Here is a 14,040-nt window from a genome sequence, read left to right on the forward strand (position 1 = left end):
AAAAAATTGAATAATTTATGAAAAATGATAGGAAAATAATTATATGTAATAGTGACACCAAGGTTAGAATATATATGAAATCTATCTAACATCTTTTTTAATCACTAGACCGATCCTAATATATAAGAAAATGCTAAACAGATAAAGTGTTGATAGGAATATGCTTACAAAAATAAAATAAAAACTATTTAATTGAAATTGTTTGCTTTTTATTGAAAAATACAAAAAATATTTACTTATTAATTAATTAAAAATATCTAATAGAACTCTATAGAAATAAACTAGACAATCTAGGACGACGATCTTATGGAAAACTTGAATTGATATCATTCATTTTTTAAAATTAATGTTAATTTGTATCAAGGTTGAAATGAGTATTCAATTTTATTTTATTTTGTTAGCAAAAATCTGCTTCATGCTAACTGCTAAATGCAATCAAGTGGTGTCAATTTTTACAGCAGACATACTGCAACTGCAACGGTCATCAACTTTGAAAGATGGGACGGCAATAACCAAGAGACAAACGCATCCCATGTAGTATGGTTAAGATGGTGGGATGCCAATCTTTGCTTCTCTCACATCACTTTCTGATTATTTTGTTTCCAACCTTTTTAAAGTGTAGCCCCTCCATATATTAACAAAAAAGACCAGGTGGCCCTAGAGCCAACAAAATATGGCCATGAACCATAACTAGTATGTTTGTACATGTACACTGTAGAGTTACAATTATAAGCACCTAAAGCAAAAACGCATCGCACATACGTTTGAGCTTTCATCAGTTTATAGCATTATACTACTCACCCGAATCCCATTCTTTTAAATTTCGGCCACTGTCACTGCCAACCATGGGCTGATGTTTAAATTTCAAAATCTAAATTAAAAAAAGGATAAGAAATCATTCAAACAACTCATGCTTAGTCTGACAAAATTGGCTTGTGGGGGACCAGTATTACTGATCTTTGAGGCATACTCTAATATCCTACTTTCATGACAAGGAATCTAATTTAATTGATTAAAAAAATGTTTTGGAGTCTCACAAATAATTATAAAAAATCCTGCTTTCCAGAATTTGTCATAAATTTAATTGCTAGATTGAACCTTTATTAGAATCATGTCAAATTAACTGTTTTGACTAATTTAACACACAGCTATGGTATGAACATCAAATATCGTAACGATCACAATTTTGCACATATGCCGTACCCTCTTCTAACATTTGATTTCATAAAAATCAAATTTGACAATTTATCCATACTGTACCTCACAGTTTTAATTTTATCCAATCTGTAAGGGTGTTTTCTTTTCTTCGTGACGTGGGCATTCTATAAATAAATCTTAAACCAACTGGCAAGAGGAGGAAGAATTAATCAAAAGTTGGTTTGGGGCATAAATCGCCCATCCTCACGAAGGTGGCGATCACGTTCACAATAATCTTTTTTGGCAATAATAAAACACACCACCGACGAGACATCGCAACCAACCATCCAACGACAGCTACTATAACATCTCAATTACAAATTTTCAACAGACATAATAAGGTTTCAACAAAAGTAAAAGGCATGTTAAAGCAGAAGTAATAATTACAATCAACCAGAATCCAACAATAACTAATGGAACAGATATCCACTTCCCCCCAATGTATTGATTGGGAAGGAAAAGGGGGGAGATGGCACAATGGAGATTTGAGGAGGAAGAAAATTCAAAAGTTTGGTGCCAAGGAAAGAAATTTGAGGCCGGCCCAAGCTAACAACAGAATACAAGCAACTTACGCACAGGATTTAGCAAGTAAAAATATGGGAGAAGATACATGTTCTTCTATAACTGTATATCATTGTCATGTTGGATTTGGTCCTGGTCCTCCTCTTTCAAGCTAGACCTTCGCAACTCTTGTATGCGCCTTACCACTTCAGACATTGAAGGGCGCATGTCAGGGTATTGTGCTGCACAATCTACTGCAAGTTGCAACAACTGAACCATCTCCTCTTCCACATTCTGATACCTAAGGAGCTCAAGATCAAAGACCTCAGAAGTCCACTCTTCTCTAACCACAGATTGAACCCATCTGGGGAGGTCCACTCCTTCCTCATTCAGGAGAGCATGGGTAGGTGCCTTCCCAGTCAGAAGTTCCAAGAGCAACACACCAAAACTGTACACATCTACCTTCTGAGACACCTTGCGAGGATCAGTCACCTCCGGTGCACGGTAGCCGGCCACACGGTTAGGGGTAGAGGAGGGGCTAACAAGGTGTGCAAGGCCAAAGTCAGACACTCTGGCATCATATGATTTGGTTAAGAGGATGTTTGATGACTTGATATTTCCATGAGAAACATTAGGCCCTCGTGAATGTAGGTACTCAATGCCACGGGCAGCTCCAAGTGCAATGCCTGATCTCACTTCCCAATTCAGTGGTGTCCTACCAGCTCCTTTGTTTCCTGTAAAGATCAGAATCAGAAACATCATCACCACTGTTTAGAAACTCATGAAATCAACATAGCCAAATTCTACCAACTAAGCCTAGTCTAGTAGTAGCAGGAGATGGAGAGACAATTCGGACAAACAGCCACATTTGTGATCCAATTGGGACCAAAAAGGCATATATATAATAAGAAACAAGTGAAATGCATCTAAAGATTATTCCTAACAAATGCAGAGTAATGAACAATTAATCGATGACTAACACAGCCAATGATGCATTCTTTCCCCAAAAAAGAAACACAATTGCGGCAAGTAATGATAGTCCAAGAAAAGGTCCAAATTGAGTGAAAAGCAAGCACAAAAAATAAAGAGAAAGAAAGAAGGAATGGACGAACCATGTAAAAGCGCAGACAAGCTTCCCATGGACATGTAATCATAGACGAGGAGCTTCTCATCCCTGCTGAAATAGTAAGCCCTGAGAGGCACCAAACTCTCGTGATCCATCGCTCCCACCGCCTCAATCTTCTCCCTAAATTCCTTCTCCGAAATGGTCACGTCCTTCAACCTCTTCACGGCCACCACCGGCCCCGCCTCCAACACCGCCTTGTACGCCGTCCCGAAAGTCCCTTTCCCCAAAACCTCCGCCGAAGCCCTAAGCAAATCTTCCAAATCAAACGCCCTCGCCGCATTCCCAAAAAACACCAACTTCTTCGCGTTCCCTTCCGCCGCCTTGCTACCGCCATTCCCCACCGCCACAGCTGCGACCGCAGAGTTGCCATTAGCATGACCAGCGCCGTTCTCGACATCGGAGACCCCCTTGTCGGCAAGAACTTTGGACTCCGTCTCAGGATGTTTGACAGTGGCAATGTCGACGGCGCTGGTATTCTTGGCACTCTTGTTCCTGCACAGGAAAATGAAGAGGAACACAAGCAAGAGAAGAAACACCACCGATCCGACAACAATTCCCGCTATGGCGCCCCCGGACAACTTGCTCTTGTTGTTGGTGTTGCTGTCCTTGGCGTTGTTGTCGACGGAGAGAGGATCGGCAACATCTCCGGGACAGAGAGAGAGTGGGCGGCCACAGAGGGAGTTACCTAGAAAAGAGTCCGGAGGGAATGCCTGAAGCTTAAGAGGGACAGAGCCGTTGAGGAGGTTGTCGGAGACGTTGAACTGGTCGAGGGTGAGTTTGTCCAGGTCGGGGATTGGGCCGGAGAGCTGGTTGTTTTCGAGAAACAAAGTTTTCAAGCGGGTGAGGCTGTTGAAGGCGGTGGGAAAGGGCCCGGAGAAGTTGTTGAAGCCCAAGTTCAAGCGAACCAGGTCCGCAAAATCAAACAGAAAGGGTGGGATTTGGCCGCTGAGCAAGTTGCGCTGAATGTAGAGGTTGCGGAGGTTGACGCAGGAGGCCAGATCTGAAGGGAGGGAACCTCGGAGTGCGTTGAAACGGAGACTAAGGGTTCGGAGCTGGGTCAGATTCCCGAATATACCGACCGGGATTTCGCCGGAGAGAGCGACACCGGGGAGGTGAAGCTCGACGACGTGGTCGTGCTCGCATTGGACCCCGGCCCAATTGCAGGGGCTCTCCCTGGTGGCGTTCCAGAAGAGGGTTCGGCCTCCCACGGCGGAACGGAGAGCGAGCAATGCGGCTCGCTCGGAAGCCAGATCTACTGCTTGTGCTACTGCGAGCACCACAGCCAGTGTCGCCACCAGAGTGTGCTTCTGAGGCAGCATTGCGAATTCTGAGGGAGAAGGAGGAGACTGACACAAACACAAGCGCAACCACTATACAAAATTGGAATAAATAAAATAGTCCAGCCTGTGTGCTCATCACCCAGAAAACAACCCTAACTTGCTCAGATACACTAAAGTCATCACTCAACTTCTTTTTTTCCTTTCCCTTTGCCCTAATTAATCTCATTCCCTTCATAAACTTTACATAATTTACTTCTATTCCCATTCTTTATTATCTATCTATATTCTATCTACTCTTCAAAACAAAACTAAATCTGTATTTTATTCTATATATACTACATTCCACTAAAAAAATCTATACCTATATATACTGGTACTATATATACTTACTTCTTACTACTACAAAAAATGCCCATATCCCTTTCATCGTGTTTAATACTTACCTTTGTTTTTTCCCTTGATTTAGATTACTTTTGTTTTTGGTTTTTAATTTTTTTTAATCCATCAATTTCAAAACAAAACATTTTTTTATATTTCTCTCAATAAAAATAAATAAACATCTTATTATCCTAAAATCAATATGAAAATTTCTTTATAAAGAAATGAGAGACTAAGACTATGTTTAACACAACTAGCTAAAAAGATAATTAATAGTTAAAAATTGAAAATCATCTTATTGAATTATAAATGTTTGATAAAATTATCTTGTTAAATTAACTTTAAAATGTAAAATTACATAAATAAACATATTTATGTAACATTTTTTTTTATAAATTTTAACTTGATTTTCTTGATAAAAATATATTTTGTAGTATTTCTAATTTTAGTATTAGATTAATTTTAAAAGCTTATAGCTTTTTATTTATAAAGTATTAAAAAAAACTACATAATCTAATTATATCACCGTCAATATCACATATAATAAAAAGATAAAAATAACAACAATCAAACTACAAATGCAAATGTGCTTTAGTTTAAAAATAGAGGAGCGTAAATTTGGTCTAGGAAATTAGCCACAATTTGGTTTAAGGAGTTCAAAGACAAAATGTATTATACATGTATTGGGCACGTATCTTACACTTGTTTGAACTCATGACTATGTATCAATTTTTTTTATAAAAAAAATAGATACTTCATTTGAGCACATAAGTTATTTTGTTGGCACATCAAGCTTGTACATAAGTCTAACCGGTATGAATGAAATCGGAGCACATGTTGTTTTAAGTAAAATATATTTTTTGTCTGTGGTTTTATCTCGATTTTGGTTTCTAATCTCAATTTTTTTTAGTCCTTCCTAAATTGTTATGTTTTGTTTTTAGTTCCTTATGAAAATTTTAAGTAATGATGAGACAAACATAATTTATGTGGTGTGTATCAACTTTATGTTTAAGTTTTTTTGTCAGTTTTAGTTACAACTTTTTTTACAGTCCAAATGTTTGTTTTTGTAACGTTTGTGATTTTAGAAAATTTAGTACCTAGATTTTTGATTTTTTTTATTTATTTATATTTGTAATATTTCTAAAAAATTAAATTTGTCAAAATAATTAAAATAGTTAAAAATCACTAAAAACATAACAAATTTTTAAAGCATAAATTATATTTGTCATGTCATCACTTAACATTAATGTCAATGACTAAAAATAAAACCAAATAGCTTATGAAAAAAAAATATAATGAAAAAAATCAAGTGATTAGATACAAATGATTAATGTGTCAAAATTAGAGTTGAATCATTTTGGTATTACACTAGTTAGATATTTGGTAGAAACAATTATCTGTTAAATTTTATTTATTTTTTGACTAAACTTCGAATTAGTTAGTGTTTTTTTTTATATATAAAAGTCATTAGTTATGTTTGACGATTGCGAACGTTTCGAGCAATTTATGACTTTATTTAGATAAAGTTAGAATTTTTATTTTTAAGTTTCTTTACTCAAAATATAGAGTATTTTTATTTTTAGAAAAAATCTGAATAACTGTTCAAACTTTGTATCGAAATAGCCTCGAAGTATAAACCACAATACTCATGTATCAGTACCTCTCTCTACTAACCTGCCATCTTGATCAAACGTGTAATAGAGTCTGTTGTAGATACATATAATAAAAAATCAACAACGACAACGAATTTGATAATTGAATATAAATTAAATGAATAGCATTAATAAAAATATTAACTTAAATACAATTTAAGAATAAATTAATATTTGAAAAGGATGATAATGGAATGGTGATAAATACATGTTTTTGAGGCCCAGCTAGCCTTCCTTACCAATAGAGGAGGAGATTTTTGTACTTTATATGTGAGATATCAAAGGTTATACATATGTAACCAGTTGGATCAAGTTTTTAAATCTATGGTGGGAAACCTGCCTACACGTACAGGGCATAGAATGGCTTATAGTTTGCACATGGAAGAAGAATGTGCGTGCAATTAACCAGTGTTCATGTCTCTCTCTGGTAAGCTTCTTGAGATCGACTTTGAGAGTTATTTTGATGGTGTACTTGTAATTAGGAATGTCACCGAGGCGGTGATGATGGAGAGTACTTTCTCGCTTTTTGTTCGTGCTCTTCAATTAAACTCCCCTCCTGATTTCTAGTAAATTTAAAAGGCAAAATTGTAGTTTATCTCCAATTTTGAAATTGGTCTTCTTTTAATTTAATTTATAAATTTGGTCCTAGAATTTCGATTTAGACGTTAATCGTTAACCTCAGACCGTTGAGTGTCACGTGTAATTGTCCTGTGTCAATGCCACGTATCAACGTCTGAGTAGTTTCCTGTAAAGACTTTATTTTTTTAGGTAAATTACACTTTTGGTCCTCCAATTTTACTCCAATTTCGATTTTGGTTCCCTTATAATTTAATTCACACATTTGGTCCCCTAATTTTATAAATCCCTTTATAAATTCAGTCAAATTTCATTACTGGATAAGTTGTATTTCAAATTTCAAACAAAAATACCATTGTCATACATACATAGGCCACTTAAGCAGTCGTATACACATAATATTGCGCATGGGGGGCAAAAAAAGAGGAAGTTATTACAGAACCTGTTAAAGTAAGAGATCTGAAAATTTCAGTTCCAAGTGAGTAAAAAACTTGCGATGAAAAAGAAGTGCGAGATTTATCAAGACCTACCATGTCTCTAGCTCCAGTGGCTAAACCATTCAAAAGACCAGTTTTGCATAACAATTTATAAAACTGGGGGACCAAATGTGTGAATTAAACTATAGGGTGACCAAAATTGAAATTGGAGTAAAACTGAGGGACCAAAAGTGCAATTTTACCTACAAAAAATGAAAGTTTTACAGGGAACCACTCAGACGTTGACACGTGGCAATCACATGTGACATTGACACGTGACAATCAACGTTTGAGGTTAACGGTTAATGTCCAAATCGGGCTTCCAAGACCAATTTTGGAGAGATTTATAAAATTGGGAAATTAAATTTGTAAATTAAATTATAAGAGAACCAAATCCGTAATTGGAGATAAAGTGGGGGACCAAGTTTACAATTTTACCAATTTAAAAAATATTGTTGTTGTTTTGTTACATGATATGTTGTATCGGTGTGTATAATTATGTATATGTTAAGTGATTAAGTATATTAAAAATATATAACTAATTTTTAATATTTAAAATATAAAATAACAATTAAAACAAGAATAATTATGTAATATTCTCATGACGGGAAGTGTAATCCCATCTCCATTCCCGTGTCCAGAGTCTCCGTGAGAAAAAAATTTCCGTCTTCAATGTCTCATACAAGACAATGCTCATAGGAATCACCATTTGCGAGATCAAATTCACAACCCTTCTTGTAATTGGCTTGGCGTGTAATCATCTACCTTTGGGTACTCTTCTGTAGCATATTGTTGCTACGACAAATTCTATCTTCTTGTTTTTCACCACTTTTGTCTTCTAGGAGTCGCCATGTATCTCTTCTAACAGCATCCTTGATATTTTGTTTTTGGTTTCTTTTCTTCACTTGTTGTCCTAGATTTGACTCTTTTTCGGCATATTAGGAATTCTCTTGTCAGATTGGTTTCTTTTGTGCCAAATCTAATGCTAATCTTGTGACATTAACGCTTTTCATTTGATTTGTGCGCTGATAGTACTTTTTTTTTTCCAAAAAAGAATGTGGAATTAATTTCTTTTCACTATAGTAAATAAATAAATACAAAAGTATGGAATTTTAATAACAAAAGAGTTTTTGTTGCAGAAAATATCTATAGCTAGACCACAACACTGGTATGGTATTTTTCTCTTATTAGCAATTTCGGGACTGTCAAATCCATGTTATCTATACAAATACTAGACTTAAAACTGTATGGTGTTTATTATGATAGGACAAATGTCAAAGATGTTAAAATTGTATATCTATTATTAAGCTCTATTGGTTAATTTGATGTTATTGTATTCTTTCGAAAACCAAGTTAACATTGAATGAGGTTAAAATTGAAAAATCATACGTATAAAACTCTTTATATTGACAATTGTTATTATTTTTAAAAATCAAACTAATCATTCAATCAATACAAGTATTAGTTCAAAGTTTAATAATTCAATGGTCCTTGAATTATGATCGAACTTGTATAAATAAAATTTGATTTGAACCAAGAATGGTTTGATAGTTCAAACCAAGAATGATTTGGTGATTGATTTACTTACATAAAAAACCCGACTCTTCTTAAAATCGATACAAGATTGTTCTAGAAAATCTGTTTGAACCATTTTTTTTTTTTCAAAAAGAAAAAAAAGAACTTATCCATCTAATACTTTTTTCGATGTCAAATATAAACAATAAAAATTCATATATTTTGTTCTTAAATATAAATAAATGTAAACTAATTTTATTATATTTAATGAGATCATCTTAAAGATATTTTTATATTGAGATTCTAACTTGAATGATTTTTTTATTCTTAATATCAAATTTTAATTAAGGTTAATTTGGAAATGAAACTTATCTTTTAAGTAGGACTAATAAAATTAAATAATACTAATTAATTTTTTAATTATTTTAAAATTATTATATATAATTGAGAGCTAAAGGAGTAGTACATTAATCCATAATTCCATTAACAAGAAACACACACGTAAAGTAGAGTTAAACTTTGATGTATTATGATATAAATTACTACATAAGAAATTTATTAAATAATGAATGTGATTATAGTTTAATTTTGTTCACACGGCAGAGCAGCAAAAGTGAGCTGTTCTGTTGTGTTCCTAAGACTACAGCTATCTTTACGTCTGCACCTTTTAAGTAAGCATTGTGTGGTTGCATGATCTTTTGCAAGTATTGCCTGCTTAATCACTCCTGCAGGAGTTTTACCGATATAATTTATTTTTTAAAACTTCTAACATTACCTTAACATACATGTGCATATTGCGGAATCATAAACCCTAGTTATTATCTGTCGGCTGTCGCTTACTTCACTTGTATATAAATATGGCCCATTGATCAGAAACGGCAACTGTAAGTCTTGTTTGGCTTGTCATGTCCTTTTTCCAACCATTAGCAACCAAAACGTTCTTATTAAGCAAGTACAATCTATTATAGACATTCATTCAAAATTATATTGTCATATATAAAAGGCTTTACTAAATAAATCATATATATATATATTAAAAAGCTACATATCTTATGTTATTAATTTAAGTACCTGTATAGCTATAATAAATAGTACTCCTTCGATTCCAAATGATATATTCTTTTAGTGAAAAAAATATTCTAAAATATATATTATTTTATAAAATTAATGTTATATTAAATATTTTTTTAAGACTACCCTTAATCAATATTTAATGGGAATAATATATAAAAAATAAATAAATGAGTCATTAATTAAAAAAATAAAAAATAATATATCAAAAAATTATTTAATATTTTCTTTAAAATTTAATAAATCAATTATATTTTTTAATAGATGCGTCAAAACCTTAAATTAACGTCATATAATTTGAAAGAGGGAGAAATCTATATATTTAGACGTTTAACTAGATTCACTGTGATTAAAATTAAGAGTGATCTGGGATTAGATTCCATACGCATTCATTTAATTTTTATCTCTAGACCAGAAGCAAAACATAGCATTATATATATTATATTGCGATGGTGGTCAGATTATGCAAGATTGGCATGGCTTTCTGTTTAATTAATTTATATTTGGTCTGGACTTGTGACTTGTGAGACAAGGAGTTGAGTGCTGCAATTAAAAAGAGATATCGTTGGAAAATTTTAATAAATCTTATAAAATACTAAATGAGTATCAAAACATATTATGTGAGATTATTAAGAGATTTTAAAAAATATCTGAATCCATAGAATTTAATCAACACAAGTTACATCTTAATTTGTGTTCTTGATTGATCATCGAGTATTTGAGTTTTGGTACGTTGGTTGACTTGGTTCTAACAATGACTATATATATATATATATGCTTGGAGATATTAATTTTTGGAGTCATGTTATTTAATTATAAAAATCAAGATAGTAACTTCATCAATAATGAATATATGATTAGCTCGTGATGCTTTTAAATTTTCGTATTTTCAGAAATAATGTGACAATATTTTATATTTTTAAGTACTACAACGATAGGCTACTTATTTTCCAACACTAGTATGACTGATGGGGGGATATTTTTCCAATTTATCTGAAAGGGAGAGCTTAATATTACCGTAACATGATAACTACAGGCTTATGTTAATAAAAAGAAAAAAATAACGGTAAATTCTTTTTGTGGGGGTAAATTTGCTCACAATGCACATCGGATTCTTGCACCGCAGGTCTCTTTTATCTTCGCAACATTTGATTAATTGAAAATCAATAGCAAAATGATGCTAAATTTAATTTGGTGATAGATCTAATAGTGAGAACTGCACCGACCAGAAATTTCCAAATCTTCATCGCATTTTAAACTACGATGCCAGCCCCTACATATTTGAGTTTTTTTTCTTATTATAAGAGACAAAGTAATAAAATACGGAAAAACCTCAACTTGTGCTAAAAAAAATGACAATTGGTGATGGATCTTAATGATTGCAGCATATGACAGTCGTATCAATTTTACGGCTGGACTCGCATTCTATTTTGCTATCAAAATGTGTTCTGATTCGTTGTTCTTAATCCTTAACGTTAGAGCCCGTTATTCTATTTCTCATGTCAGTTCCTGCAAATTAAAAAAGGTTGACCAATTCACCAGCATCCTATATGAGGATATGGATGTCTGATAAGGCTAACTACTAGTACAAGAAATTGAAACTATTTAATCATCACTACAGAAATATTAAAATTAACGATAAAATTAATTATTTATTTTTTAAAAAGTTTGCAATTTCTGTGACCTCAATGACGAAAAAATAGTATTCCTCACTCAATTTTATCATTATTTCTTTAATTTTTTTATAGTAAAAAGAAAAGGCCAATAAATGTTTAGCGAGGAATATATGCCACAGATCCTAATTAAAGAATATATATACACTATATTTTATTAAGACTATAGAAGTGCTCATACATCCGCCATGTCTTAAGTTTGGTTTGGTCATCTAAAATCTTAATCAAATGATTTAGATCAACAAAGACTCAAACTTTTACTTTATCCCACGGGTAATTAATTTATAGTACTGCCGTAAAGCAACAACATAGATCGTTTCCATTTCAGAATGGAATCTCTATTTTCACGTGAAAATGTTAGTTTTGTTATTTTTGGCCATTACATTACATATTCATCAAAACTAGTACTTCAACTTTTATTAGACTCTATATATAGAATTAAAGTGTAATAAAAAAAATTTCAAAATCTAACATGGTAATCTTAAAAATAAATTAACAATAAGAAGATCCTTATTTTTATGTCGATAACATTCTAAAGATTTAAAATATAATTAGCAAATTCTTAAAATTAAATTATGTATTTTTAAGTTGCATATATTTAGGCATATTTTCCATAAAGTTTTAAACAATCAATATACAACATATGATTACAAGAAATAAAAATAACATGCCAACAAGGTCTAGTTGGTAAATAGGGATATTTTTTAGCATGTTATTAGAAATTCAATTCTTCCTTACCTCACCTGTACAGAGAATACTTTGTTAAAAGTAACCAATAATTGTTGGGCTCTGCCACTATTATGATTTCATTATTCATGTTGCCTTCCTAGCTGGATAACATAATCAAATCTTAGGGTTGCAGATTTGCCCGATCCCAAAAATTAAAACCAATTATCCATCTGTCGTAACTAAAGACTGATATTAGTCTAAAACTTTGCAAATTGAATATATTTTTTCTGTCGATAAATATTATTTATTAATTTTTTATTACCGAATGAATGAAAATCACAACTTTTTTTTTTTCTTTTTTCTCCTTTTACCATCAAGTGACCTTATAAATCCTGCAAATTGAATACATGATGCGGTGTTGAGCTTAAGATAAGACGTGGAGGTGTAAATTAAGAGCTACTAATATAACAAAACCCCAAATCGCTCCAGGTTGTCTAAAGATTCTCCAACCTTAACTTGGGATGCCAGCATGAGCAAGGCATTTATTTTTGGGTCAATAAAGAAGACATGTTTGGTCACAATGAATAAAGTTCAGGAAATCAAAGTGTACAAAAAACAGCTTTTGATGACACAGATGAACAAAGGACAACGAATTACAGGAAAAAGAAAATGACTCAAATATGAAAGGGTTTTTATAGAAAACTATTTCTTCGCTAAAAAAGAATAATTAAAGCAGTTTGTTTTTTTTTTCTACTAAAGAAGAATTTATTGGGAGTGCCGAACCGAAGTGTAAGAGTGCAAGTCCTTGGGAAAGCGGATCCTCCTTCTAAGTTCTATCTTACTTTTTAGTTGTCAGGATATCGTGCTAGCTAGAGCTTTGACAACAGACCAAAGAGATAGAATCATAGAAGGAATAGTGTAATTACTTCGTGAACTTTGCAATATTGTTAATCACCTTTATGATTATCTTTTACATTTTCCCCTCTCTTTGTAAATTAAGGAATAACCATAGAGAGAATTTTCACGAAAATGTAAAACTTTGAGAGGCCATAGACTCCTGGAACACTTTTGCTTATTTGGCTATCTAAAATAGCTTCAAAGGTGTAATCCAGATATGCATGAGTTTTGCTTTTATTTGCCACCCAGCTTTTGAAAAGAAGTTCCATTAACTATTTGAACAGAATGCAAAACAATAATTTCTGTTTTAACATAGTTCATTATATAGAAGTCTTATAATTAAATTTTAGATGATATCAACAACAAAAAAAAAGTTTTAGTTGCTATTCAGGCAGAAACTCCCAAGAGATACTAAAAGGCATAGTAGGGGTACACTACCAAGGAATATAAGTGATAATCTAGTGAAATCTTAAAACATAAATCACTGGCAAGGACACATGCATTATCAAAACATAGGACTCCGACATGTAATTTCAAATAAACAATAATGCTATACATACATTAAAATCGTTAGGCTTAACCCTGTGTCTTTTTGTGGGCCGCCCAATTTTACGAAGCCCATTGATCAAGGTTCGACTTCCACAAGCATCCATCCTTATGCGTGCTGTCATCTTGTGAAGAAAATAAAGTGCTTTCCTAGTCTCGTCTTTCGTCAAGATCCATTCCGAGTATTCGTCAAGATCGATACTCAAATCAATGTAACTATAAAGAAGGAATGCAAATTACAAGGGAATTAAGAAAGAGAAGAACATTGTTGGGTTCAGTTCAACATCTGTGGTACGGTCCTACGTACGACAGGACAGCAAACTCACCTCCTCAGGACACCAAGCGTCTTTAGGCTCCACACTTATTTGTCTTTTTAATTAAAAGAGAAAGAAAATATAACTATCATTTATGATATATAGATAACCAAATCATTTATGATATATATATAGGAAGAACAGGAAAAAAGTCTTCCAAGTTTCTCAT

At 32.9% G+C, this 14,040-nt stretch overlaps 1 protein-coding gene across 1 annotated transcript; it reads right to left on the minus strand.

Annotated features, from left to right (window-relative positions):
• Nucleotides 1-1,539: 1,539 nt before the first annotated feature.
• On the minus strand, nucleotides 1,540-4,455 carry LOC100788892 (probable inactive receptor kinase At1g48480). Its single transcript, XM_003530918.3, has 2 exons — nucleotides 2,811-4,455; nucleotides 1,540-2,432 (listed from the first exon to the last, which is right to left on the minus strand). Exons 1-2 carry the CDS (start codon nucleotides 4,141-4,143, stop codon nucleotides 1,816-1,818), a joined length of 1,950 nt encoding a protein of 649 aa, XP_003530966.1. The 5' UTR covers nucleotides 4,144-4,455; the 3' UTR covers nucleotides 1,540-1,815.
• Between the last annotated feature and the right edge of the window lie 9,585 nt (nucleotides 4,456-14,040).

Source organism: Glycine max, chromosome 8 (assembly GCF_000004515.6).
Source record: "Glycine max cultivar Williams 82 chromosome 8, Glycine_max_v4.0, whole genome shotgun sequence".
Classification (NCBI taxonomy): Eukaryota; Viridiplantae; Streptophyta; class Magnoliopsida; order Fabales; family Fabaceae; genus Glycine; species Glycine max.

Coding starts and splice junctions, on each gene's coding strand:
- LOC100788892 (XM_003530918.3), bottom strand. CDS start 4,143: ATGCTGCCTCAGAAGCACACTCTGGTGGCGACACTGGCTGTGGTGCTC. Junction 2,433..2,810: donor CTTGTCTGCGCTTTTACATG/GTTCGTCCATTC, acceptor TGATCTTTACAG/GAAACAAAGGAGCTGGTAGG.